This window comes from Penicillium alfredii, assembly GCF_028826965.1.
Source record: "Penicillium alfredii strain IBT 34128 chromosome Unknown utg000007l_segment0_segment0, whole genome shotgun sequence".
Taxonomy (NCBI): Eukaryota; Fungi; Ascomycota; class Eurotiomycetes; order Eurotiales; family Aspergillaceae; genus Penicillium; species Penicillium alfredii.
Window position 1 is genome coordinate 325,517 of NW_026622704.1, and position 25,399 is coordinate 350,915.

At 54.6% G+C, this 25,399-nt stretch overlaps 11 protein-coding genes across 11 annotated transcripts; 5 read left to right on the plus strand and 6 right to left on the minus strand.

The window, feature by feature from the left end:
* Positions 1 to 102: 102 nt before the first annotated feature.
* NUU61_004790 (glutathione S-transferase family protein) lies at positions 103 to 1,065 on the minus strand (the record flags this gene model as incomplete). The annotated part of the gene is made up of 3 exons (XM_056655372.1): positions 103 to 476; positions 571 to 776; positions 854 to 1,065. 3 exons carry the CDS (start codon positions 1,063 to 1,065, stop codon positions 103 to 105), a joined length of 792 nt encoding a protein of 263 aa, XP_056510985.1.
* A 1,764-nt stretch (positions 1,066 to 2,829) lies between these two features.
* On the plus strand, positions 2,830 to 3,675 carry NUU61_004791 (uncharacterized protein; the record flags this gene model as incomplete). The annotated part of the gene is made up of 1 exon (XM_056655373.1): positions 2,830 to 3,675. The coding sequence occupies one exon, from the start codon at positions 2,830 to 2,832 to the stop codon at positions 3,673 to 3,675; it is 846 nt and encodes a 281-aa protein (XP_056510986.1).
* A 1,319-nt stretch (positions 3,676 to 4,994) lies between these two features.
* NUU61_004792 (uncharacterized protein) lies at positions 4,995 to 6,885 on the plus strand (the record flags this gene model as incomplete). Its single annotated transcript, XM_056655374.1, has 4 exons — positions 4,995 to 5,252; positions 5,323 to 6,034; positions 6,094 to 6,422; positions 6,490 to 6,885. The coding sequence occupies 4 exons, from the start codon at positions 4,995 to 4,997 to the stop codon at positions 6,883 to 6,885; spliced, it is 1,695 nt and encodes a 564-aa protein (XP_056510987.1).
* A 452-nt stretch (positions 6,886 to 7,337) lies between these two features.
* Positions 7,338 to 7,972, plus strand: NUU61_004793 (oligoribonuclease; the record flags this gene model as incomplete). The annotated part of the gene is made up of 2 exons (XM_056655375.1): positions 7,338 to 7,385; positions 7,457 to 7,972. 2 exons carry the CDS (start codon positions 7,338 to 7,340, stop codon positions 7,970 to 7,972), a joined length of 564 nt encoding a protein of 187 aa, XP_056510988.1.
* Positions 7,973 to 8,408: 436 nt separating this feature from the next.
* Positions 8,409 to 10,190, plus strand: pgmA (phosphoglucomutase PGM2; the record flags this gene model as incomplete). The annotated part of the gene is made up of 3 exons (XM_056655376.1): positions 8,409 to 8,461; positions 8,516 to 8,817; positions 8,881 to 10,190. The coding sequence occupies 3 exons, from the start codon at positions 8,409 to 8,411 to the stop codon at positions 10,188 to 10,190; spliced, it is 1,665 nt and encodes a 554-aa protein (XP_056510989.1).
* A 275-nt stretch (positions 10,191 to 10,465) lies between these two features.
* Positions 10,466 to 12,112, minus strand: NUU61_004795 (Gfo/Idh/MocA family protein; the record flags this gene model as incomplete). The annotated part of the gene is made up of 1 exon (XM_056655377.1): positions 10,466 to 12,112. One exon carries the CDS (start codon positions 12,110 to 12,112, stop codon positions 10,466 to 10,468), a length of 1,647 nt encoding a protein of 548 aa, XP_056510990.1.
* Positions 12,113 to 12,504: 392 nt separating this feature from the next.
* Positions 12,505 to 14,149, minus strand: NUU61_004796 (uncharacterized protein; the record flags this gene model as incomplete). Its single annotated transcript, XM_056655378.1, has 3 exons — positions 12,505 to 13,133; positions 13,195 to 13,905; positions 13,975 to 14,149. The coding sequence occupies 3 exons, from the start codon at positions 14,147 to 14,149 to the stop codon at positions 12,505 to 12,507; spliced, it is 1,515 nt and encodes a 504-aa protein (XP_056510991.1).
* Positions 14,150 to 14,523: 374 nt separating this feature from the next.
* Positions 14,524 to 16,472, minus strand: NUU61_004797 (FAD binding domain protein; the record flags this gene model as incomplete). Its single annotated transcript, XM_056655379.1, has 4 exons — positions 14,524 to 15,068; positions 15,139 to 15,225; positions 15,283 to 15,800; positions 15,877 to 16,472. The coding sequence occupies 4 exons, from the start codon at positions 16,470 to 16,472 to the stop codon at positions 14,524 to 14,526; spliced, it is 1,746 nt and encodes a 581-aa protein (XP_056510992.1).
* Positions 16,473 to 17,191: 719 nt separating this feature from the next.
* NUU61_004798 (uncharacterized protein) lies at positions 17,192 to 19,153 on the minus strand (the record flags this gene model as incomplete). The annotated part of the gene is made up of 1 exon (XM_056655380.1): positions 17,192 to 19,153. The coding sequence occupies one exon, from the start codon at positions 19,151 to 19,153 to the stop codon at positions 17,192 to 17,194; it is 1,962 nt and encodes a 653-aa protein (XP_056510993.1).
* A 1,074-nt stretch (positions 19,154 to 20,227) lies between these two features.
* On the minus strand, positions 20,228 to 21,675 carry erg13 (hydroxymethylglutaryl-CoA synthase; the record flags this gene model as incomplete). The annotated part of the gene is made up of 2 exons (XM_056655381.1): positions 20,228 to 21,438; positions 21,513 to 21,675. 2 exons carry the CDS (start codon positions 21,673 to 21,675, stop codon positions 20,228 to 20,230), a joined length of 1,374 nt encoding a protein of 457 aa, XP_056510994.1.
* A 911-nt stretch (positions 21,676 to 22,586) lies between these two features.
* NUU61_004800 (M28 family metallopeptidase) lies at positions 22,587 to 25,228 on the plus strand (the record flags this gene model as incomplete). The annotated part of the gene is made up of 3 exons (XM_056655382.1): positions 22,587 to 23,781; positions 23,861 to 24,984; positions 25,046 to 25,228. The coding sequence occupies 3 exons, from the start codon at positions 22,587 to 22,589 to the stop codon at positions 25,226 to 25,228; spliced, it is 2,502 nt and encodes an 833-aa protein (XP_056510995.1).
* Positions 25,229 to 25,399: the final 171 nt, after the last annotated feature.

Sequence of the window (25,399 nt, forward strand, 5' to 3'; positions counted from 1 at the left end):
TTTCAGACAGGATTTCCTGTCCACCTACTCTCTGTATCAACAAATTACACAAAGGAGAGAGAGAGAGAGAGAGCGAGGCCTCAAAGAGTCCCACGGAGTAATTCACTGCTTATCCGAATTCGCCAGACCATCAATCCTTTCCCGACAACTGCGAAAGAATTCAGCGAGCTGCTCAGGCGTGCGACCCGTCTGCGGCACATCGACGCCCTTCTGGACCGCAGCTCGCATCTCGATCCCATCAACCCATTTCTTCAGCGCCGGCCACTGGGCCAGATCGATCTCCAGGGCGGGCGGGCCGCCGCGCACCCAGGAGAAGTTTGCAATGTCGGCGATGGTGTACTTGGGTCCGGCTAGATAGGGGCTTTCCTGCAGGCGGGAGTCGAGGACAGAGTAGAGGCGCTTTGTCTCGTCTAGGTAGCGGGTGATGCCGTAGTCGGAGCGGGCGCCGGCGAAGAGGCGGAAGTGGTTTGCTTGGCCTGTTATTGAGTTAGTGGATGTTTATATCAGTGGGTATATCTACGAAGTAAAGAGGCAAGGAATTAAAAGAGGGTGGGGGAGGGATATGCTCACCCTGCATCGGACCAAGTCCACCCATCTGGAACATCAGCCACGACAGCTGCTCGACATACTCGGGCGAGCCGGGCACGTAGCTAATCCTCCGGTTGGTATCGTACTTATCAGCCAGATACAGCATAATAGCGCCACTCTCAAAGACGCGCTGCGAGCCATCGAGGAGCGCGGGAATACGACCGTTGGGGTTGACCTTCAGGAACCACCTAATGCGCGAAACGCGACGATCAGCCATGAAGAAATCGTCATGTCTGTCTCCACGCAGACAGCAGACAGGCCATACTCTTTCTTCTGCTCGTTGGTGCTTATGTCAATTGCCTCTGTTTTGTAGGGCAGACCCAGCTCCTCGAGTGTGATAGACGCTTTGATGCCATTGGGCGTGGCCCAGGTGTACAGGGTGATGTCGGAAGCCATCGTCGAGTAGAGGTGGGAAGTCGGCAGTTGAGGCAGACGCGAGGCAGCCCTGGTGATGTTGAGGAAAGTGCGTGAGAACATGCCGAAAGTGGCAGGTACGTGGGTTGCGCTTGCCAAAGCTGGAACTCGCCCTTGGTCACGATGACATCACTCCACTTTCCTATCTGGGACCTCTCTCTATACCACTCTACTTACTTTTGATATTGACCATTTTCCAATCAAACGTGGACATTTAGCTCATCTGAGGTAGTAAAAACTTTTTTTTATTCTGCCAGTTATACATTCTTTCATATTGTCTACTGTCGTCGACGGTCGTTTCATAGCATTCCTCGAGTTCTTGGGTTTCTGATCCTTCAAAGACATCTTGACATTTCAGAGATTTAATAAAGTTTTTTTTTTTTTTTTAAAAAAAAAAAAGAACCATTCTCTAGGGGATATCGGTTTCTTGATTTCTTTTGCGCTGTGCTGGCCTATCACTTTAGAAGAGTGTCTCAGCACATGGCATAAATATGGTACAGCGCCCTGCTCCCCACACCCTGATTCGTGTATACTTGTCACCCTAGAGAAAAAAGAAGAAACAACTGCAAATCTGAAAATCAAGCTAAGGTTACGGCTCGGACTTACCAGTCCTTCGATTCATACCGATGCTAATCAACCCCTGGGGCAAGCATTGCAAAGCTATCCACGGATTGATGTAGGCTGCATTAGCCCAAGGCTCCCATACTTCCAAGAAGGTTTTTTCCATTGCCCTTCTCCTGACAGACTATAGCATATTCCTGCCACTGCTATGTTCCTGAACTCGAATCCCTATTATCATTCGTTAACATCATTGCAGCTTGAACTGTGGGTATCGATTTTCTTTTCTTGGTATAGTATAAGAAAAGAAAATGACAATAGGTAGAACCCCCCAAAATTTTATCTCGGTGAAGGGGGGCAGAGGCACAGATTTAGCTTCTCTTTTATAATATCAGGAACCATAGTACTAGTGGATTCTGCCTTGCCAACGACTTGTTCGATATGTCTCAGCCTTTTTTTTTTTGTGTTGTGAATGTCATTTTGGGGTATTCTATACGTAAATACATCGTTAAGGTAAACGCGAAATTATAGAATATTTGCTTGGCCCTCCTTCGATGCCCATGGGATATCCTATCCTGGATTTTATGCTCGTTTAGCAGCTGGACTCTGAAGTAGAAAGGGCCCCCACTGTCTCCACTGCCCTAAATCAAGGGTGTGGGTGGGAAGGATGCAGCCTTGTTCAAACCGCATGAAGTATCGAATATCCAGGGACTAAGGAGTGCAACTACAACTAGTCAGTGGTGTAGGGGCCCACACGATTCATGGTGAGGCTAATGGGTGGGGTCTTGCTTTTCGCCCGCATATATGAAGTTAGGGCTATTGTCACCTAAATTCACAATCAACTCGTTTTAGGATCTCTTGGAGTCAACCACGCGAAAAGAATAAAATAGGTTAGGGAAACTGCTCAGCCCATGGGATTGTACACATATATTTCTCCCCGCCGAAACCGGTCTAGAAAAAACCGTTCAGGCTCTGTCTTTGCCTTCAATCCTTCGGTTCAAGGGGTTACTCCACTCGATATAGTCTCACGTTTTAGTGCCTGTCGTGTATCCTATTGGCTGAATCACTGGTCTTTCAAGCTGTTTCTATACATTGATATCCTTGGCCTCGAGTGGCCCCCATTGTCAATCGCGGATTGACATCTGGGCAATATTCAAACCAAAGCTGCTTTTCCAATTTCTAGAAATGTCCACGGGGGACTCATTTTCATCAAGGTTGTTTACTCGCTTGATTGCTTCACGCCCATCCTCCCATCCATCATCCTCTATCATGCACCTTTTCTATCTCCGGCTGGTATTATGGGGGGTTTATTCCTTACTCGTTCTCCAAGTCATTTCTATTCCGGTCCCAGAAGAGAACCTCCCCCTTTCCCAGATTGACGACGGTAATGAATTCGTTCCACGAAACTCCCTCGATGGCGCGCCTTCGCTTGTTCGACGCGCAGAAAACGCACCCCCTAAGTCCCATTGTTATGACTTAGCGGAGAAAGTCATGCAGGTGCCTCGGCCTAAATATCTCTTTCCGCCTGGAAAGCAAAACCAGGGGTCGGTCTCACTCGCGGAGAAATTGGGCGCGGGGGGGGGGGGGGGTCAAGGATCAGTCTGGATGGGCCAATTGAAGTACTACGACACACCACGAAACAGGGCCCTGGGGTTGAAAATCAATCTGCCACGACGAGTGGCAGTGAAGATATCACAAGGAGGTCGTGGAGTCGATCAGTCCCTGCTTGCTGACGAAATCGGCAGTCGTTGGATCCTGCGGAACCTGGAAATATTCTGGGACCCAGGTAACAAGCAATCGGTCCAGGTGATGGATAGAGCCGGATTGGATATGCTCACAGCTCTATCAGAAAACAAGCGATTCAATAGAGACTGGGCGATGTGGAATTTTGGAGGGGCATTATTGGACGCTCACAGTATGGGAATTGTTCATCGGGATGTGAAGCCCGAAAATATGGTTATCAGATTCCGGAGAGTCTACTTGATTGATTGGGATTTTGCTGTGGATCTACGGAAGTCCAATGAATACAGTGCTCCGGGGACAAGGGGTTATCACCTCCAGGTAACCTTCTTTCTTCCCCGTGGAAGTACAAGAGCTAATCTCTCCGGTGCTTAGAGGCATATCACGGGCTCAAATATAAGCCCGTGAAATCAGATGTTTATTCGTTTACGATGACATGGCTGGTTGCCGATCAATATGCTATTCTACGTTACCAAAACGCTCATGATAAATTGTGGCAAGCGACAATGGTTGAAAGCGAAACACCAGGAGGCAGCCCTGGCCTGAGTTCCGAGGAGACTGACAAGCTTTTATGGCATAAGTTTGGGACACGCTTGAATGGCAAGAAGAGAAAGTTGATGAAATTCGGTTTATGCAAGGAGGGAGACCGTTTGGATATGGTGTCGTTCTTCGATGAGTTCTGTCGCGTTACTGGGGTACAAAACTAGGGTTAAGGTGTCAGGACAATGATATGCATATTCAGCCCAAGTACGGACACCTACGAAAGAGTCAACACTCGGTATATGAGCTGAGCCTTCGATCTGGACATGTGGAATTCACGGATGCTCTGGCTAGACGGTTTTGGTCAATTCTCAACACCTTTTCGATCCACCCTATCCACGCTGGAGCTCCCACTGATCCATGGTCGGCAATCAGGTGATGTGGGTACTTCTCCCGAGAGAGTGGGATAGTTGTGTCAGAAGTGTGAGGAGTCAAAGGTTTAGAGCTGGAATGACCGTGGTATTAGTGCGGAATCAAATAGCAGAAACAACAGGGCATCTCCAGGGGAAATTGTCCTGGGAGGGAGTCGAGAGATAGGAAGAAGAACGTAGTGCTCGGAGGGCAATAATAAGGTGTATCACGTGGGGTTCGAATGTTTTGGTCCACTCCCGCCCCTCCTCTGCCCAAACGGGGTCTCCCACTCTTCTTCCTAGCTTCACCCCGGACCTTCTGCTATTTTGGTTTTTCGTGAAGGGTTTCTATGAGGCACCTTCGTCCTGTGTGATTCCTGATACCCGCAGTCTGAAGGGGGGGCCAGGTGCAACCCCCCGGGATCTTCCCGTTACGAAGCCGATTGACCTTGCGGCGAGCATCGTCCCCAGCCTCCCCATATACCAGCAGCTACAGTGGGTTCTAGTGACTGTGGGCTGCTGGGCAATCCTGACGAGTCGAATTCCACTACCCTGACCGCCTCCCTCTTCCTTTTACCATCTACGCATCCACCTCAAAGACTCAACCCTAAAAAAAGAGGAAAGAGGAGAGAAGAAGAAGAAGCTGAGTGCATCACTGTGTCGGACTTGGTCCCTCTCACCCTACTATTCTGTCTGATTGGGAACAATCTTCGTTTTTTTAAGGAGTGGGGCGGTCTTTTCTTTTTTTTTCCCCTGCAGTCTCCCCACGGTGCGGCCATAATTCTTCCCACTTGAACCACCGCCATGCCCTGCTTCAAAGGGCTTGCTGTGAGCATTCATACTCCGGATGGGCCAATTTCCGAATACTCCATCCAACGCCAGTCTCGGGCTTCGAGGATCGCATGTTTCATTCCCGTGCCCCCACCCAAACTCCCCGACTCCTCAACGGGCAAGCCGGAGCAGTCGACCTTCGCCATCTCCATCACCCTCCTGAATCCCGCCCAGGATGTACCCTATTCGACACCCAAACCCAGCCCGGACTGCCCCTCGCCGAAACCGAAGGTAGTGGGGGGGACTACCAGGCCAGACCTGTGAACGCGGCCAATACACCGGGGCGGTCGCGCCCTACCAGGCATTGACCAACTCGCCGAATGAGACGGTGGCGGCCTACATTTATTTTGATGGCAGACAAAAGGAGGAAGTGGCGACACTGCTGCGACGCGGCGAAGAAACCTGGGTCAACTCGCGCTGGGTCAGCGTGCCGGGATCCGAGGGCGGCGGCATCGCCGAGCGTGAATTTCTGTTCCGCGAGGTCGGTCTGGAGCGCTGGCTTAACGGTTTAGACTTGGAGGGCAAGGATGCCGCGGCCAAGATCGAGCGAAGGCGGCAAAAGATCGAGAAGCGGCGCGCCAAACGCGAGTCCGAGGGTCTCAGTGCCATGGAAATGGAAGCCAACAACCCCGCAAAATCCAAGGGTATCATGCGGTACGGCAATGATGAGCAAGCACCGTTGGAAAACGTCTCGGATGAGGACCTGTCTTCCGACTCGGATGATGACGACCCTATTCCCGAAACCGCCGGCCAGATCAAGGTGGCCCTGTTCCGGGTCCTGGCATCGGGCGAGATTAAGCGAGGCGAGTATTCGCCGCAATTCGACGCACATGATGACGATGAGGAGGGGGGTCAGGGGAACAGCGGTGGAGGCGATGCCGATGTGGACCATACCACTAGCTTCGCGAAGCCCAAATCGCTGGATCCCAAAACCATCAGCACGCAGACAGTCACCGGGATCGACCCGACTGACAAGCCTTACGCCATTTTTACTTTCATGTATCGCGGCGAACGTGAGTACCGCCCCATTCTTTGCTTACCTGGGAGAGGTTCTAACCCCATGGATTTACAGGGCAACTGCAGAAGATGGGCATCTTGAAAGACCCCAAAGCGCAGGACACTCCCGGCGCTACCAAGCGAAAATCATTACAGGCCGACTTTTCAAATCTGGGTCCTCTCAAGCCTGGCGGGACCGTTGGGTTCTTGAATTTCCGAGATCATGATACCCGGGCGCAGAAAGGCAACAAGGGCGAGAATGATATGGACAGTGATGACGATGACACCGATAATCCCATCCTTGGCAAGGCCGATGACGAAGAAGCTCAGGATGATGATCGGTTCCTGTCTCCGGATGATATTCGACGCCAAGGGGAGCTCGCCGAGGGCGTCCGGAAGATTCGGGTGAGTGTCACGGCAATCCCCTCTCTTGCTGGGCTTCGCCCTTCCCTTCTTATTAACAATGCCACAGCTCAAGCGTCAACACTCCGCCGAGCCTACCGCAGACAGTTCTGCTAACTCCAGCGGGACCCCGGTTGCGGGTACTACGCCTCCTGCAACTGAGCGATCGACAACGCCACCGAAGGGGTCTACATCGGGTGCTGGACCTTTGGAACCATCTCAGCCTGTTGGGGACCCGACAGATGGATTTCTCGGCAGCCCGCTGAAAAAGCAACGGGCCAGTGTGTCGGGGCAAGATGAAAATGCCCTGCGGCGTCGAATTGCCGAATCATCGGGGAGGATCAACGAGGTTCTAGGATCTGCTGGGCCCAGTGATGCGAAAACTGGTAGCTCTGAGTCGTTTGGGGAGAAGCTCAAGTCGGAGGAGTCTGCCGTGTCACCCAAGAAAGAAGACGAGGAGCTGTGAGGTTTAGTTGGTCTGTTTTTTTTTTTTTTCCAGCGCGCGCCTCCCTTTCCTTTCTACGATTACGCCGTCATGTCCACAATTTACAGCCCCAGCATCTTGAAGGGAAAATACAGTGGCTGCGAGGGCAGCTTGTTTAGGAACAAAACCGGATATAGTAGATTCAGATATCTAGTCTTGTAGTTGTAGGCCCGGTTACCTGGGTATGTTTCGTCACATTTCTAAGCAGCTTTGATATCCGTTCACCGGGTTTCTCCTGCACCTCCCCAACCCCCAAATGCTTGCTCGGGGGGTCCGATGTTTTCGCCTCTCGTCAGTATCCGTCTGGAGCAGACCAAAGATTTGGAGCCCGCGCGGTTGCTTTCTCCACCAAGTCAGCGATTCTGCCCGCGTCCGCAAATCCAGAAATCAATTGACAGCATCTGCAGCCATCCGTGCTCGCACACCCGAAGACCATGCCGCTCGCACGTTCATCGGAACCCCTGGTCTGGATTGACTGTGAGGTATGATTCTGCGCAGTCTTGCTTCCCCTTGGTAGAATCAAGAGACCAGATATTCATCAGTTCCTATCCAGATGACGGGCCTCGATGCCGAAAAAGACCAGATCCTGCAGATTTGCTGTTTTATCACCGACGCACAGCTGAATCTCCTCGAGCCCGACGGCTTCGAAACCGTCATCCACCAGCCCGAGTCGTTGCTAACCACCATGTCGCCGTGGTGCATCGACACCCACGGCCGCACGGGCCTCACAGCCGCCGTGCGCGACTCCACCACCGACCCGTCCGCAGCAGCCGCTGCCCTCCTCGCCTACATCCAGCGGTATGTGCCTGCGCCGCGCTCCGCCCTGCTGGCCGGGAACAGTGTCCACGCTGACAAGGCGTTTCTGGCGCGCGGGCCCTATGCCCGGGTTCTGGAGCACTTGCACTACCGGATCCTGGATGTCAGTACCATCAAGGAGGCGGCGCGTCGCTGGGGCTCTGAGGAGCTGTTGCAGCAGGTTCCGCCGAAGCGCGAGGTTCATCTGGCTCGCGACGATATCTTGGAGAGTATTGCCGAGATGCGCTTCTATCGGGAGAAGCTGTTTGCGTGAAACGGATTCTCTATTCACTAGGCTTAGCCCGACGAATTTTGGGACTGTAGACTATGGATAGTCTTCGTGTGACCGTCTACCACCTGTTATCTTACTAGGTACATAGTCAACATCCATGGATGTCCTGTTGCAATCCCGACAAGACTGCGTCGCACGGCAACATACGCAATGGACTATCTGTTGCCTCCACGTCTGCGGGGAGAGCTGGGAGGAATTGAGAGTCGGATTTTTTTTTCCAATTGACCTTAGTTGTACACATTCAAATACTCAGGGAGTAAACTCAACAGCCCGTTGAAATAGAGTGGCTATTGTTGGAAAAGTGGCGTAAAGTGGGATGATAAACACATGACGCCAAAGCCCCTCTAATCAACAGTCGGTGAACCTCCTGTTCTTCCCCTTCTTCCTCCCCCACTTCTTCAGTTCAGTCCATCTCATCATGTCCGTCCAGACGGTCTCTATCCAGCCCTTTGCTGACCAGAAGCCGGGGACGTACGTGGTTTCTCTTCCCCTGGTCAAATTGCCCCGCTAACCCCGCGCTTCTAGCTCTGGTCTTCGCAAGAAGGTCAAGGTCTTCCAGCAGCCCAACTACTCCGAATCCTTCATCACCAGCATTCTCCTGTCGATCCCCGAGGGTGTTGAGGGTGCCTTCCTCGTCATTGGAGGTGATGGTCGCTTCTACAACAACGAGGTGATCTCGAAGATCGCCAAGATCAGTGCCGCCTACGGTGTCAAGAAGCTGCTGGTCGGGCAGAATGGCATTCTCAGTACCCCGGCTGCCAGCAACCTCATTCGCGTGAGAAAGGCGACCGGTGGAATCCTGCTGACGGCCAGTCACAACCCCGGTGGTGAGTGAACGGAAACACTGAAGTCCCATCGCGGCGTTCGATTGACTGACCCTTGTGCTGAAGGCCCCGACAACGACTTCGGGATTAAGTACAACCTGGCCAACGGTGCCCCGGCCCCAGAGACGGTGACCAACCAGATCTTCGAGGCGTCCAAGTCCCTGACCTCGTACAAATACGCCGAGATCCCGGATGTCGACACCTCCAGCATCGGCTCCAAGAGCTACGGCCCGCTCGAGGTCGAGGTGGTGCACTCGACGGCCGACTACGTGACCATGATGAAGGAGATCTTCGACTTTGATCTGATCAAGGACTTCCTCAGCACACACAAGGACTTCAAGGTGCTCTTTGATGGCATGCACGGCGTGACGGGCCCGTACGGTACGGACATTTTCGTGAAGGAGCTCGGGCTGTCAGCCAGCAGCACCATGAACTGCGTGCCCAAGCCGGACTTTGGCGGCGGCCACCCGGACCCTAACCTCGTGTACGCACACGAGCTGGTCGAGGCCGTCAACAAGAATGGCGTGCACTTTGGTGCCGCTAGCGACGGTGACGGTGACCGCAACATGATCTACGGCGCCAACACCTTTGTCTCGCCCGGTGATAGCCTGGCTATCATTGCGCACCACGCCAAGCTCATCCCCTGGTTCCAGAAGCAGGGCGTGTATGGTCTGGCGCGGTCCATGCCCACCGCTGGTGCCGTCGACCGCGTGGCCGAGGCCCAGGGCCTGCAGAGCTACGAGGTGCCCACAGGGTGGAAGTTCTTCTGCAATCTGTTCGACAACAAGAAGATCTCCATTTGCGGTGAGGAGAGTTTCGGCACGGGCAGCAACCACATCCGCGAGAAGGACGGCGTGTGGGCCATCGTTGCTTGGCTGAACATCATCGCCGGCGTGGCCAAGCAGAAGCCCAACGAGACGCCCAGCATCGCCTCGATCCAGAACGAGTTCTGGCAGACCTACGGTCGCACCTTCTTCACGCGCTACGACTACGAGGACGTCGACAGCGACGGTGCCAACAAGGTGGTCAAGACGCTGGCCGACCTGGTCGCCAGCGACTCCTTCGTCGGCTCGACCATTGCCGCTCGCAAGGTCGTCGACGCCGGCAACTTCGCCTACACCGACCTGGACGGCAGCGTCGCCAAGAACCAGGGCCTGTTCGCCAAGTTCGACGATGGCAGCCGCATCGTCGTCCGTCTGTCCGGCACCGGCAGCAGCGGCGCCACCATCCGGCTATACGTTGAACGCTACGAGAGCGATCGCTCCAAGTTCGGTCTCAGCGCTCAGGAGTACCTGGCCGATAACATTGCCCTGGCGCTGTCGCTGCTCAAATTCAAGGAGTATGTTGGCCGCGAGGAGCCCGATGTCAAGACCTAGAAGCTTGTGTGACCTGCTGGATGGGAAATCACCGGATACGAGAGAAGAGACGAAACGATGAACCCGAAGCTAGAAACGAATATGATAGCGTGGAATCAAACCGGATTACCTGGTTTCATTCAATTCAGAGGTACCTTAGTAGGATTTATGCGTAGATAATTATGACCTGATTAGATCCTTGCAATCATGACTTCGTAGCATTCATCACATCGTCCCAAAAAAAAAAAGGAAAAAAGAGAAACAACCTGGAAAAGAAAAAGAAAAGCCCGCCAAGTTCATGCCGTGCCAGCAGCAGAAGCATTCAATTTCTCCTCCCACCACGGACTCCACCGCACGACCTTCTCCTCGCGGCGCGCCTCCTCCGCCGCAAACACCACGGCATGGCTCCGCACCGCTTCTTCAAGAGTACAGCCCACAAAGAGAGCCTGAGCCGTCTCGATATCGAGCGCACCATTAACCACAGCATCGACAGCGGCAACAAACTGGCGCGCAAGCCCATAGTCGCCGCCGCCATGCGACTCGGTCTCCTCGGGGGGCGGGCGAGGCACGTCAATGACGGAGGTCTGCGCCGAGCGGAAATCATAGACGGAGATCGAGCGGCTGTCGTACGCGATCTCACCGGCAGTGCCATACACGCGGCCGCGGCGCTCGCACTGCTTCTCGGTCGGGGCGATCATATGGAAAGAAGCGGTCTTGGCGAGGCGGTGCGGCGCGGTTGGCTCGTCGTCCCAGGCCAGTGTGACGACTTGGTCGTCGCAGACCGTGTTGTCGGCTTCATAGACACAGCGGCCGTACCAGGGCCGCGAGGCAATAGTGTCGTCCGGGTCGTGGGCGCGGTCGTAGTCCTCGCGGAGTCGGGCGAGGAGGTGTTCTTCGGCCGCGTCGGGCCCGCCTGCGCCCCGGAACACGTCTTCAATGTCTGGGCACACAATATCCACGGGCCAGGCTGTGTGGCCGCGGGCCAGGTGGCGGCTGTGGTAGATGCGGCGGGCGCTGTAGCCGCAGTCGGGCTCGGCGGGACAGGCGAGACAGTTGGTGGCAGAGCCGGCGGCGGCGGGCTTGCGCGCGCGCCGGAACTGCGTAAGCGACCCGGCCGATGAGATGGTGCGCGGGAAGTGCGGCGAGTGGCCGTGGGTGCGCGCAGCCTCGAGGGATGGCGGCGAGCACAGCAGCCACAGGATGAAGTCGATGTCGTGGCAGGATTTGGTGAGCAGCGACCCGTCGCCTGCTGCCGTGCCACGCCGCCAGTTGCCGCGCACGTAGCTGTGGGCAAAGTGCCACCAGCCCACGGGCTCGCAGTGCTCCAGAGAGACGATGTCTCCGATGACGCGGTCTTCTAGCAAGAGCCTGCGCAGGAGCGTGTTGTGTGGGCTGTACCGCAAGACATGACCGATTGAGAAGATCGTCGACGGCGGCGAGGGCTGGCTTGCTTCGCCTTGCGGTGGCTGCAACGCTCGGTAGATGGTCAAACAGTCGTCGAGCGATAAAGCCAGTGGCTTCTCGCATAGGATGTGTAGCTGCAGCGGTGCGATCGCCTGCAGAATCTCGACATGTGTCTCGTCCAGTGTACAAACAAAGACCCCATCCACGCCAACTGGCGACGTAGCAGTTCCATCACCGTCGTCGTGTGTCGGGCGATTTTTCCGTCGCTCGACCTCCCACTGCGCCCACTCGCGCCAGTCGGCAAACTCCTGTCCATCCCCAGGAACGCCATCCGGCCCCCAGATATAGTTCCGGCCGAATTCGCGCCGCTTGAATTCGTGCGGCTCGGCCACGGCATGAATCACCCCGGGTGTTGCGGTTGTGACAGCGCGACTGTATGCGTTTCCGCGAGACCCGGCGCCGATCACCAGGAAGCGGAGCTGCTTGGGGGTGGATGCGACGGGGGTGCCCACGTCGAACGCAGGTTGGGGTTCCTTCATGTTGCGACCAGTCCACGAACTAGTGGCCGGGATAATTAAGAATTACCTGGGCCACTGACTACTTGAGAAAGCTGGATGCTCGAACACACAAGTCTGACCTGAAGGTCAGTCGAGGCAGCGAAGAAAAAGAGAGAGAGCGAGTGTTGCACCAGCTGCGGGGAGAAATCAGCAACATCGCGTACACGCTGATTGGCCCACGTCCAAGTATACACTCTTCAACAAAACAACAGATGAATGGAATTCGATGATGATATTTCAGTCAATTATACTCTGATGTGGAGCTAACCATGCCTCTCCAAGAGAAGCCAGTTAGCAGCTAAGCCGACTGCCTCCTAACTGCCAGCAAATATTAATTTACAGATCTATATGACCCACAAAACCGCCAAATGCCATCACACTGCAAAGATACCCCCTTTCTTTTCCGAATCCACCGCAACACGCTTCTCCTCGAGCACCTGCTTCCGCTCAAAAATCATCGACACCTCCTCCAGGGACCTCCCCTTGGTCTCCGGGAACAGGAAATACACCAAAATGAAGAACACAACCAGACACCCCACGTAGACGATATAGTATCGCCACTGAAGCGCGGTGAACGCTACGGGGTTGACATACTGGTTAAAGAAACATGCCACTGAATCCATGGTGAGCGTGATCGCCAGGCCCTTGGCGCGAAGTTGGAACGGGAGAATCTCAGCCGGATACGCGATAAACAGCGGTGCATACGCGATGTCAAAGGCAGAGAAGAAAAGGAAGAACATGGGGACCACGGCGATGCCCGCGGGTGTGATGTGTCGCTCAGTGAAGAGGCTGGCGAAAATTGTGATGATGCTGAGGAAAAACAGCATCACTCCTGTTGCTAGCAGCCACAGGATGCGTCGCCCGTATCGCTCCGAGGCGACGGCGCCTGCTGCCGACAAACAGAGATTCCAAGCCTGCAGACTCACGTTGACGGCTGCTTGGTCTCTGGAATTGGAGATGCCGATGGAGGTCAAGATAGGCGAAAGGTAGTAGGTGATGATGCCTGTTGAAATTGTCAGAAGATTGCTCTGAGTGGTTCAGCATATGCATAGTTGTGGTCATACCATTGCCCGCCCATTCCTGCATGAATCCCACCAATATACAAATCGCCAGACGATGGATATCGCCCCTCGAAGAGAAAAAAGAACTCCAGGGCCGGGGCTTGAAGTCTGCGTCCGCGCCGATGCTACTGCAGATCTGCTGGAACTCATGCTGCACGAGCTCATCATCGGCTTTGCCATTGGCATGGTACCGCGCGAGAATATCCAGCGCCTCATCCTTCCGGTTTTTCGACACCAGCCACCTCGGGCTTTCCGGCAAAAATAGCAAGCCGATCAGCTGCGCGATGGGGTAGAATATCTGCAACAAGCTTGCGATCCGCCACGACCAGCTGCCAGACACACTCAAGGTGGCAAACGTCACCGCAGCCGACGTAATCGACCCGGCACACCAGGTTGAGTTGTATAGCGCGGTAGCGGTCTGGCGCTGGCGCGGGTGCGCGATCTCGGTGGCCAACAAAGGTGCTGCGGTTTGTGATACTCCCATGGCAACTCCAACGAGGACTCGAGTGCCGAAGAATGCCCACTGCTTGGGGACGGCAACCTGGATCACGGCGCCGCAGATCGTCAGAATCGATCCGATGGCAATCCCCGTCTTCCGGCCCAGGATGTCGACGATATAGGACGCAGGCGTGTAGGACATGATGGCGCCCAGGGAAGCGGAGGCGATGACCAGGCCGAGGAGTTTCGGGCTCAGCCCGGCCATGAGCGCGCGGACTATATCAATTCTTAGCCTAATGATCTTTTGGGGTTTTTGGATTGGATCTGCAAATCAGGGTATCTTACACTCGGGCAGCACGAGAAGCCCATTGATCAAGCTGGCATTGTACCCCGATGTCGCGGCGGAACAAAAGATCAACCCAATCCCCAGATTCAGTTTCCGGAGGCCCTTATCCTTGACCCAGGTCTTGTTAGTGTTGTTTGGAAGAACCGTCAATTCCGAGTCTGTGGCTGGCGCCATGGTGTGCGATGCAGCGATTCCTCGAACACCTCACAATAACAAGTATTTCCATGGCACCAAGGTGCTTTATAGATCAGGGAAAACAAGCAAAGCATGGATTCTGCAGCCCAACAAGGGATTATATACATTCTTGCCCTTTTCGCGCATCCCACATCGGGGATATAGGATTCAAGAATTCGGGAATGCAGGGAGGAATGGGGAGAGAAAGTCCATTCAAATGGGAATTAGCAAGAGCTAGGAGAATTCTTCAGGAATTCACTTTATGCTCGTCCGAAGTACAACCGACAAGCTATCTGCACATCAGGAGAGAAGTACATGCATCTCTGGACTATTGCGAAGCATGTATGAATGTATGTTTGTATGTATATAGCAAATCAATCCTCCCAGTCGTCTAATCTTAACGACTCATACCGATTCCCAAGTCCACAAAAGCCCTCACACTCCCCAGAAACATCCTTCTTCTTCTCCAGCACCTCCTCAATCCCCCACGCAACCCGCTCCGCACCAAGTCGCGCGCCCTCGAGATTCGGCGCCCCAGGTCCTAATCGCAGACCTGCTAGCCGGCCCGTCAGAAACAGCGGCACATCCGGCCGCCACATTAGATCATCCGTGAGACAGGGCAGACCCTGCTTGATTTCGATCGGGTACTGGTTGTGCATGCGGCTCAGCAGCGGCATCTCGCTGATGTCGGCGCGCGCCCCCGTCGCAAAATAGATGTAGTCAATAGGCGGCAGATTCGGGATCGGCGGGTCGGTGGTCAGTGTCCAGGTCTGGGTGTCCGGATTGTACTCGTGGCTTTGGATGACGGTGCAAGAGTGGATTGAGGCGCGGTGGCGCGCGGCGTGCTGTCTGACGATTTTCGTGTAGCGGGGTGTGATGCTGCCCCCGTTACGGGCGGTTTTCATCATTTCTAGACGTTCTGTTGTCGTCGTTGTGAGTGTTGAGTCGGTTGACAGCATAACTTGTGACGGGGGTCAGGGCTTACTTACCTTCGTCGGTGTCTGCAGACCAAAACGCTGCTTTCTCCCAGTTCTTGAATTTGCCCATCCACGGCAGACTGATATCGAAGTGTTTGACTATAACTGTTAGTCTTGAAGAACTCAAGTTTGTCATGCAAAGAAAACTAAACATACCCTTCAGTTCTGACCGCATCAGAAACCACACCTTGCTAACACCCTTCCGCACCGCCATATCAACAATCTGCGCCGAGGATAGCCCACCTCCCACAACAACAACATTGGTCTCCTGCCGACGCTGGATCTTTCTCTGCACATGAGGGCTGGGAAACGACCGGATCTCCATGCTGTGGCAACACGCCGCCGCGCCCTCAGCCTCACTCGTGGGTTTCCAGGGAAAGATCTTGGACACGCTGGCACCGCCGGCACCGATAGCGAGCACAACAGCGCGGCTGTAGAACTTGTCACCTGTGGACGTGGTGACAGTAAAGATCTTGGAGTTGGATGCAGGTATATCGGAACCCTTGGGCAGGTAGTCGTACGAGAGATCGGTGACCTCGCGCTGCAGAATCTGGCCCGGTTCGTCGAGGCTGTATCGTCTGATGATGGACGAGCAGTAGTCGGCGAAGAGGCCCGTCGAGGGAGAGAAATAGTCTTTGCGGTCTCGCTCGTCGATCTCGACTTCGCCTATGGTTCTGAGATGGGATGTTAGCTGGGTTTCTCCTTTAAGCAGGGTTGATAAGCCCTAAATAAATCAATAAAGTCACTTACTGTTGCTTGCCCCCCTGTCGTCTCTTCTTCTTCTTATGCTTGCTCATTTCCTTGCCCACACACCCAGAAATCTCCCACAGATCCTCTTCTCGACCCACCTCCTGTGTGTAGGCCAACATGCCATCGCGGTCCCCGGGATCAACATGAAAGAACATCGGACTCCGCAGCTGCTCGATCTCCAGTGTGCGGAAGGCATTGTTCCAGCGCTGCATCCAGCGGTCGCCAGAGCCATCCAGGACAAGCGTGGAGACAGATGCCGAGGATGATGACGACGTCGACGATGACAACGACGGCACCGATGAGTCGGACTCGGTCGAGCCTCTTCGGTGTCTGTCTGTATCACAGGATCCATTCTTGCAGCTGCCGCTGCTGCTATTTCCGTTCCATTTCTCGGCTCGCACGCCATTCATCTTGCTGCGTCGTGCCTGGACCAGGTTCATTCGTCCGCTGTGCTTCTTGATCCAGTGGTAGCGCTGGTGTTCCTCGTCCGTGAACATCACCGACGGAGTCTCTTCATGCAAGCGGGCGGCGACTCCAAGACCGCAGGGTCCGGCGCCGATGATAATCACATCACGAATCTCGGGAGGTGAGGGCATCGTGGGTGTTGGATGAGGGTTATATTCAATAGCAAAGGAATGAATTGCACGACAATCAGTAACATATAGAAAAAAAATATAACCACTCTTTCGCGGCAAGTTCGCTCGAGTATGATGAGAAAAAAAAAAGATATAATTTACAAAAACAACCTGCCGATCCGGACGACTGGGCCTTTTTCTATGATCCATAATTCATCACACTGCGCCCTCCTGCAATGTCCTCAGCATAAGCTGGCTATCGAGGTACTCCCTCCCCCAAGGTCCTTAGGGCTTGCTTGCATCACACACGATCAATATCCCAAGCGGCAATCAGGGGCCCACTGTGCGGGCCGTCAATCAGGAGCTGTCAGAGTATGAGGACCTTGGGGGATCCACCGGGACTGTTTTGTATTCTGCTCAACATTGTGGGATAAGATATCAATGACCAGTGGTTAAATTAGTGAAGGATATAGAGAAAGAGGGGAAGAAGAAAAAAGATAATAGAAGATACATGATATCCAAATAAAAGAAAAGAATCCACTGGCAAAATAATTACATTATTATTGAACAGAAAGGGGGAATAGACAAACAATAACTGCCACCAGGAATAGAAAAGAAAAGAAAAGAAAAGAAAAGAAAAGAAAAGAAAAGACCAATCCCAAGATAAAAGAAACACCCAAAAGCACCGAGCATCAACGCCTTCAACATAAAAATAATACGCCTCCTCCCGTTGCAGGCAATTATTTATGCCACCTCTTCGGCTTGGGCTCACCCGGTTTCGAGCGAGGAACACCGCCGCCCTCCCGACGGTGCCAAGCATCCTGAGGCCAGACCCAGCCACGGACGCGCTTGGCGTCGCGACGCTCTCCGATCTGTGGCTCGGGGATCCATTTGTCCTTGGGGACCGCGAGAATGCGCTGGCGCGTGAGCGCGCCAGGCCCGCCAACGTTGAGGTGGGCGGAGGGCTGGGCGGGCAAAGGAACGGATTTGGAAAGCATAAGCAGAAAGTACAGCCCCAGGCTTGCGGTCAATGGAGTTCCAAGACTGTTGTCGGCGGGGTCTAGCTCAAGGGCCGGTGAGTCATGGTGGGAGAAAGAAGATGACGACGAGGATGATGACGAGGATGAGGACGAGGTGGAGAACGACCGGGCACTGATGGGGGTGGCTAGAGGCAGGCCATCGCGTGCTGCGCGCGGGTGAGTGCCGGCTGTCTTGGTTGGGATCGGGGCGGCAACTTCCAAGTACCCAAAGTATGGGACATCATCACCATCGTCGCAGCCGGCACGCACACATACGAGCTCGATCTCCGTCATTATGAAGCCGTATCGACATGAGTGCTCGCGCATGCACCGCTGCAGGTGGGCCAACCCATTCAAATACTCGACGCGGCGGTGCGGCGCCTCATTGCGCATACCCGAGTTCCAGCGGTCGAAGCTCTTGACGATGCCGACCAATCGGCCGCGCGGCAAGCCAGCACTCGTGCGCTCCGTGTCGGATATGTAGTTGGCCAGAAAATGCGGGTGCCCGTGATTCTTGTGTCCGGTGTTGCGCACGTCTGGCGCCGCATAGAGTTGAAGATGGTCTGAGCCCTGCGAAACCGCCAGGGCAGCATTGATCCGCGGTGCATACAAATCACGGATAAGATTCACCAGTGCAGGCTCGGAGTCTGGCGCCAGACGCGTCGGGGCCACTGCTGCGGGAGGAGCAAGGCTCCCGAAGATCTCAAACTTCAGGAGCTTGGTGAGTCCGTGGATTGAGTCGAACGTCGCGAACGAAAAAGATGTCCAGCTGCGCAGATTCCGGATGTCCCACCAGAAATAATCGTGCATGCCACGCGTGGGAACAACGCTCACGTTGCGAACCAGGTTAATTGCTTGTGTGGGTGCCGTCAAGTACGAGAGCAGATTTGTGGATGGTGATTTAAGATCTTCTTGAGGGCTGAGCAACGCCACGGGCGAATGCTGTGCGCTCGACACCTGATGATAGTTGTACGGAGGAATGGGTACTACCAATGGGTGCTGCGCGTGCACGGGAGCTTGTTGAGCAGCGGGTCGTTGCGAGTATGAGGGATGCACAACGATGTTTGGGGGTGCTGATGTGACCGGGGTGGATGGAGAGGTCTGTGTCTGCACCTGCGGCACATATTTGAGCAATTGTCGGTAGGTAGGATACCCATACCGACTCAAAGTGGCCTCGTCGATGCTCGAGGTAGATACCGAGCGAGAATGGCCCCTGGCCGACTTGCGTTTATGCGGAGGGGTGATAGTCACCGGAGACGATAAGGCTGGGTAGCTTCCCTGCCCGGTCATTGGCACCGGCGAGATGGGAGACACCAAAGTCAAGTGGTCTGCAGCCTCAATCCCATGTCGCTGGACCGGTGGCCGGCTGTGTGGATAAGGAACAAACCCAGGAGGGTTCCGGGTGTTCGACAGGACCCGGCGGTGACGAAGGGGTCCACCAGCAGACACTGGCTCAATCACGACGTCCTGGGGTCGGATCTTGGGTAGAAGAGCCGGACCATGATGGTGGCGGGTTGGCGACGTACTCGGGCTAGTGTTTCCCGTCACGGTGGACCACGGGGATGACTCGCCAGAGTAGATGGAGGACGTGGACGCGTTGCGACTATGGCCAGACCCCAGGTATTCCTCGACAGGGATGTCCGGCGGAGTAGTTGGCTGATAGCGAGCGAATTCCAGAGACATGATGAAACCACCAAGTTCGCACAGTCTATATCACAGGGGACAACAACGAGCGAAGAACGGTTGAGGATGGAATCAAGTCGTTCAAAAAGTGAAGACTTCTTCGCGTGAAGAAACCGAAGCATCATCCAGCAGGCGAATGCTTGGATATTAAATGTTGCTCGATCAGAAGGCTCAAACCGCCAAGCATGCATATAGAAAAGCGAACAGGGCCCACTGACGAACCCAAGCCGATCCAAATACACCTGAAACATGGAGAAGCGAATCTATTGTGACGACCAGGAGATTCAGGTTCTTTTTTTGGGATCCTAGTCTCCGATCCAGAGAGCTGCCACGCGATGAAACACGAAACTGCCGACATTGTGCCTGAGGAGGTCGCGCGACAGCACACTTGAAACGACCCGGACGAGGAATAGTGCAGTTTCAGCGGACAGTCGCGCGTTAAAGTGTTGCTATATTTTGCATCGGCGACGTCGGGAGTTCGTCAGATGCCTTGTCGGGGATAGTTTGATGCAAGATCCTCGAACACTTCTAAATTCAGCAACAATTAGGTCCGCGATTCCCAGGTAATTAGCGGGAGATACCTGCACCGGGGGGGAACAGGAGTTCCTTTGCCTCAGGAATCGCCGCGGCGGGGCTATACAAAAATAGCTCTGGTTCCTGAGAGGTGCATAGATCAAGGGGGAAACCCGCGACCCATGAGAAACCCGAATTGAAGCAGGGGGGAGGTCCAATGATGGACGGTGGGCCAGTGTGATGGGGAGAAGTCGGCGGCTACGATGTATCGAGTCTCAGATACGCGCCGGGAGATCGGCGTCAGTAGAAACAGAAAATGCCCCATAATTAGCAGGCAATTTACGCAAGTAGAATCGCTCGAGGGTGTTTCATGCCAAAAAATAGACCAAACTATTAGAAATCGATTTTGGTTATCTCGTAATATTCATCGAAAATAAACAGGTCTTGGTACATCCTTGCCCGAGTCTATACACAAGAAAAAGAAACGCTTCGAGGGGAATCTTTCTGAACCGTCTAAACAGTCATATCCAACGGCAAAAGAAATCGAATAATGGGTCTGCTTTACGCCTTGACCTCGTAGTGGCGGCGGAACATATCATCGACCTCGGACAGGTAGTACACATGGGGCTGCAGCGTCTCGACCTGGCCGGACGGCTTGAAGCCCTTTTGCAGGTGGGCATGCTCGCGCAGCTTGCACATGTCATCGTAGGCCTGCGGGGCCAGGACGGTGCGGCCGTTGAGGCGGTTCTGAAGGTCCAGCTTCTCGACCATGTACGACACATCGCCGACGATGTTGGCACTGAACATAGAGCTAGCCAGGCCACTTCCGTAGCTGAAGAGACCGATGCGCTTGGGCTCGCTAGGGCTGAAAGTGATGTTGCTGAGCAGACTGGCGAGACCGGCGTACACGGTAGCCGTGTACATGTTACCACACTGGGTGGCCACCTGCAGACCGGGCTGCACACGCTCGACGAAGCGCTTCTTGGTCAGACCCATGAAGGTCTTCTCAACGACCTTGTCGGTCAGAGACTTCTCATAGTCCAGGTCACGCAGCTCCGGGGCCACCTCGGCGAAAGCGGGGTGCGTTGGGTTCGCCAGGTAGTCATTGTAGAGCATACGACCGTAGGACTTCTGCACCAGCTTGCACGTCGGGGCGTGGTACAGGATGTAGTCGAAGCGGTCCAGCGCTGTCTTGGACTCGTCGGTGCCGTTGGCACCGTTCTGCTGAGCCTTGAGCGTCTGCTCACGGGACCCGTAGGCCTTGTAGCAGGCATCGACGGCCTCGGTGTAGCACTTGAGCGAGAACTGACCATCGACCACGGGGTACTCGCTGGTGAGGTCGGGCTTGTAGAAGTCGTAGGCGTGGGTGATGTAAGAGCCGCGCAGACCGGGCTCGAAGACAATGGGGGCATCGGGGCCGATGAGCAGGGCCACACAGCCGGCACCACCAGTGGGGCGCGCAGCACCCTTGGCGTACAGAGCAATGTCACCGCAAACCACGACGGCATCACGGCCGTCCCAGGCGGACGACTCAACCCAGTTGATGCTGTTGAAGACGGCGTTGGTACCACCGTAGCAGGCGTTGACCGTGTCAATGCCTTCGATGTTGGTGTTGCCGTGCGGGGCAAACAGCTGCATCAGGACCGACTTGACGGACTTGGACTTGTCCAGCAGAGTCTCGGTGCCGACCTCAAGACGACCGACGGACTTAGGGTCGACATTGTACTTGCGCATGAGGGAGGAAAGGGTGGTCAGGGCCATAGAGTAAATGTCTGGCCAGGGGTTAGCGGAGCTCGCCTTGGGCACCACACGGAGTAAAAAATAAAATAAAATAAAATAAACATACCCTCGCGGTCATCACAGAAGCTCATCTTGGTCTGACCCAAACCAATGGTGTATTTTCCTTCACTGACGCCATCGTACTTCTCCAGATCGGCCTGGTCGACACACTGGGAAGGGAAGTAGACCTCGATGGCCTTGATGCCAATGTTCTGGGGACGAGCAGACATGGTGGGGGAGGGGAAGGTGTGTAGAATGCACGCAACACCAAAGAAGATCAAAAGGAAAGAACTTGAGGCAGTGAAGACAAGATTCAAAGTAAATAAGAAGCAAGAAAAAAAAAGAAAGATCAGGCAGAAGGTCCCAGATATATGAAGGGAAAAGGAGTCTGTGTACTCGGATCTACCGTGTACGATCAGTCACTGTCTTTTTTTCTTTCTCCAACTTTTTGGTCTTCTCGTCATTTGCTGTTGAGTGATCTACACTCTTGTCCGACTCTGCCCTGTCGAGCAATCCCGATTGCTCAGTTTCTACATCTGCCTCCATCTGTCCGACTTGAATGTTCGATGCGAAGCCTATCACTCGGGTGGATCAACTTAGCTGAGGGTTTCAGGAACCCCAGGGCACCACGGAAGGACCGGGCAAGGTTGGATGAGATATACTAGGACAAGGAGATTGTGAATTCTCAGTCCTTCGGCCCCAATATCCTGGGGTATCTCATGATCATGGCCATTGCAAGGCATGGCAATCTCCGTTGCGGAGACGATCCATACCAATGGTCCACGTTTAGTCGCGGCGCACTCCCTCCTGGCTATTTCATATTCTTAGGTAAATATATATTCTAATTCAGATGAATCTATTAAATCATCTTATTGTCATCTTATCCCCCCATGGTTCCCTTAAAATTCGCGGTCCAGCGAGCCCCCGTGGCGAGCGCCGAGCGTGGGTCACTGCGCCAATCCCCCCAGGCAGAATACCCCCATCCTCAGTCCGCTCACTTCACCCTCGTCATTCATTCCAGCCCATCGGGATGCCGGACGTCGCTCCTTTGATTTTCTTTTAGATCAGATCATGACCTGTCAGGTCTCCGTGTCGCCTCCCTCCCTCTGCCACCGCTCTCCGGAGCCGACCCCCATTCGCCATGGGCGACGAGAAGTTCGAGTACCAATCCCTCCCCATCCCCTCCTACGAAGAAGCCACCGGTCAACCATCCTCCTCTCGCTCCGATCTCGGTGAGGGAAATGATACCGAACGCCAGGGCTTGCTCAGACACGATGCGCCTCCTCCCAGGGGCTACCAGCCCCCGACAGTGGAATCCGCGCGCACCAGTCTCGATGACATCGCCTCATCCGCCGCAACTTCGGACCGGGGGTCTCTGGAGGAGCTACGGAGGGAGGTGGATCAGATGGACGTTGATGACTCCGCTCATTCATCCTCGCCCGGCGCTGGCCCGCGTCTACGCCATCGCTTCTCCAAACAATTCTCCAGCTTAACCCGAACCCTGTCCGCCATCCATCGGCCTCTCCAACGATTTCTTCCCACTTTCCGCTTCACCATCAATCTCAGCGGCACCCGGGAACACTTGAGGAGCCATGGATGTATCATGATGCTGCGGCTGTTTGCGCTACTGCTAGTTGTCTCCATGGTCTACGTATTCTTTATCTCCGATATCTTCGGTCTGAATAATCGCATGATGATGGGCCAATCCTATAGTGCATCCTCAGTCGAGAACTTCATTCAGGGCCACATCAATGAGACAAATATCGCCGAGAACTTGAAGCGGGTCTCCAACTTCTCCCACATTGCCGGCACCGAAGGGAGCTTCGTGCTGGCAAACTGGATTGAGCAGGACTTTCAACGAGCAGGCTTTGATCAAGTTGAACGGGAGGAATTCCAGGTGTACCTCAATTACCCCCGTGAGGGCGGCCGGAGAGTCGCCATCGTCGATCCCCCCAATCTCGCATGGGAGGCGGCCCTCGAGGAAGATGGTGAGGCAGCCCCGGTCTTCCATGGACACTCCAAGTCTGGTAATGTCACCGGGCCTTTGGTGTATGCCAACTTTGGGTCTCGCGAGGATTTCCAACACCTCGCTGACCAGGGCGTCTCACTGGACGGCGCCATCGCTCTCGTCCGATACTATGGCACTGAGTCCGACCGTGCGTTGAAGATCAAAGCCGCCGAACTGGCTGGCGCGGCGGGATGCATCATCTACACGGACCCCGCTCAGGATGGGTTTGTCAAGGGCCCGGCCTTCCCCAAGGGACGATATATGCCGTCGGATGGCGTACAGAGGGGCGGAGTGAGTCGAATGTCGCAAGTCGTCGGGGATGTCCTTAGTCCCGGATTCGCATCGACCCCAGAAGAGAAGAAGAGACTGTCTCCCGAAAAAAGCCCCGGGTTGCCCAAAATCCCCAGCCTTCCGCTCGCCTGGCGCGATGCGCAGCGGCTTCTGCAGGGCTCTCAAGGGCCACGGGTCCAAGGTCCCGAAGCAATGGGTGGGTGGCGTGCCCGACGTTAAGGAATGGTGGACGGGCGGTCAGAAATCACCCAAGGTGCACTTGATGAATTTGCAGGATGAAGTGGAGCGGCGCCCCATCTACAACGTCCACGGGAGGATCCTTGGACTCGACGAACGCGACAAGAAAATCATCGTAGGGAACCACCGCGACTCGTGGTGCCTTGGCAGTGTCGATCCTGGAAGCGGCACTGCGGTATTCTTGGAGCTTGTGCGAGCCTTTGGCGAGTTGCTCACCTACGGGTGGCGGCCACTTCGCACAATCGAATTCGTCAGTTGGGATGGAGAGGAATATAACCTGATTGGTTCGACTGAGTACGTCGAGAAGAATGCGGAGTCTCTTCGGGAGAATGCCTTTGCGTACCTGAATGTCGATGTTGGCGTCTCTGGGCCCGACTTCCGCGTGTCGGCATCACCGGTTTTTGAACGCACCGTGCTGCAGATCCTTGGCCGTCTCTCTGACCCCGTTGCCAATGAGACGCTCAAAGACCTCTGGAACGGTAACAAGAAGAAACTGCAACCTTTAGGGGCAGGTAGCGATTATGTCGCATTCCAGGACATTGCCGGCACCTCAAGCATCGACTTTGGATTCGAGGGCGAGCCATACCCTTACCACAGTTGCCATGAGTCCTACGACTGGATGGTGCAGTTCGGTGACCCGGGCTTCCAGTACCACGGGTTGCTGGCTCAATTCTGGGGGCTTTTGTTGCTTGACCTCTCGGAAAACCCGATGCTGCCCTTTGACATGGAAGCATACGCCTTCTATTTGGATGGCTGGGTCCATGACCTGGATAAATTTGCCAAGTCCAAAAAGGCCAAGGTGGATCTAAAGCCGCTGGTGAAAGTCATAGGCGAGTTCAAGAGCGTCGCAACGAAGTTCCATTCATGGAACAAGATCTGGCACGATACGGTCTGGGGCTTAGGCGGGTATGAAAGCAATGTTATGGCGGCACAGCGGGTCAACCACAACGCGCGAATGGCCTGGTTTGATACGCATCTCTTGGACCTGGAGGAGGGCGGCGGTGTAAGTTGCCATGTTCAGTTATTTTCTCTGAATTGGGAACTCAACTAACAAGCATATCCAGATCCCTAACCGTACCCAATTCCGCCATGTCATCTTCGGGCCCGAGCTGTGGTCCGGCTACGACGCCTCGGTGTTTCCAGCGATCCGCGACAGCATCAACACGGGCAATTGGACCTTGACCCAGCATTGGATCGACCGTGTTGCCGGTATAATCCATCACGCCAGCGATAAATTGCTTCACTAATGTATTCTACCTCTCCCCTCTTCTTCCCTCTTTTGTTCCTCCTCACCCTCTCTGCCTGACGGCTCCTCCCTCGCATTTCATTTTTGTATGGCATGTTCCCGAGCATTGTACAGCCCTGCTCTGATAGAATCCGGGTCTTGCTATCCCCCTCCCCTTTTATATCCGTGTCGT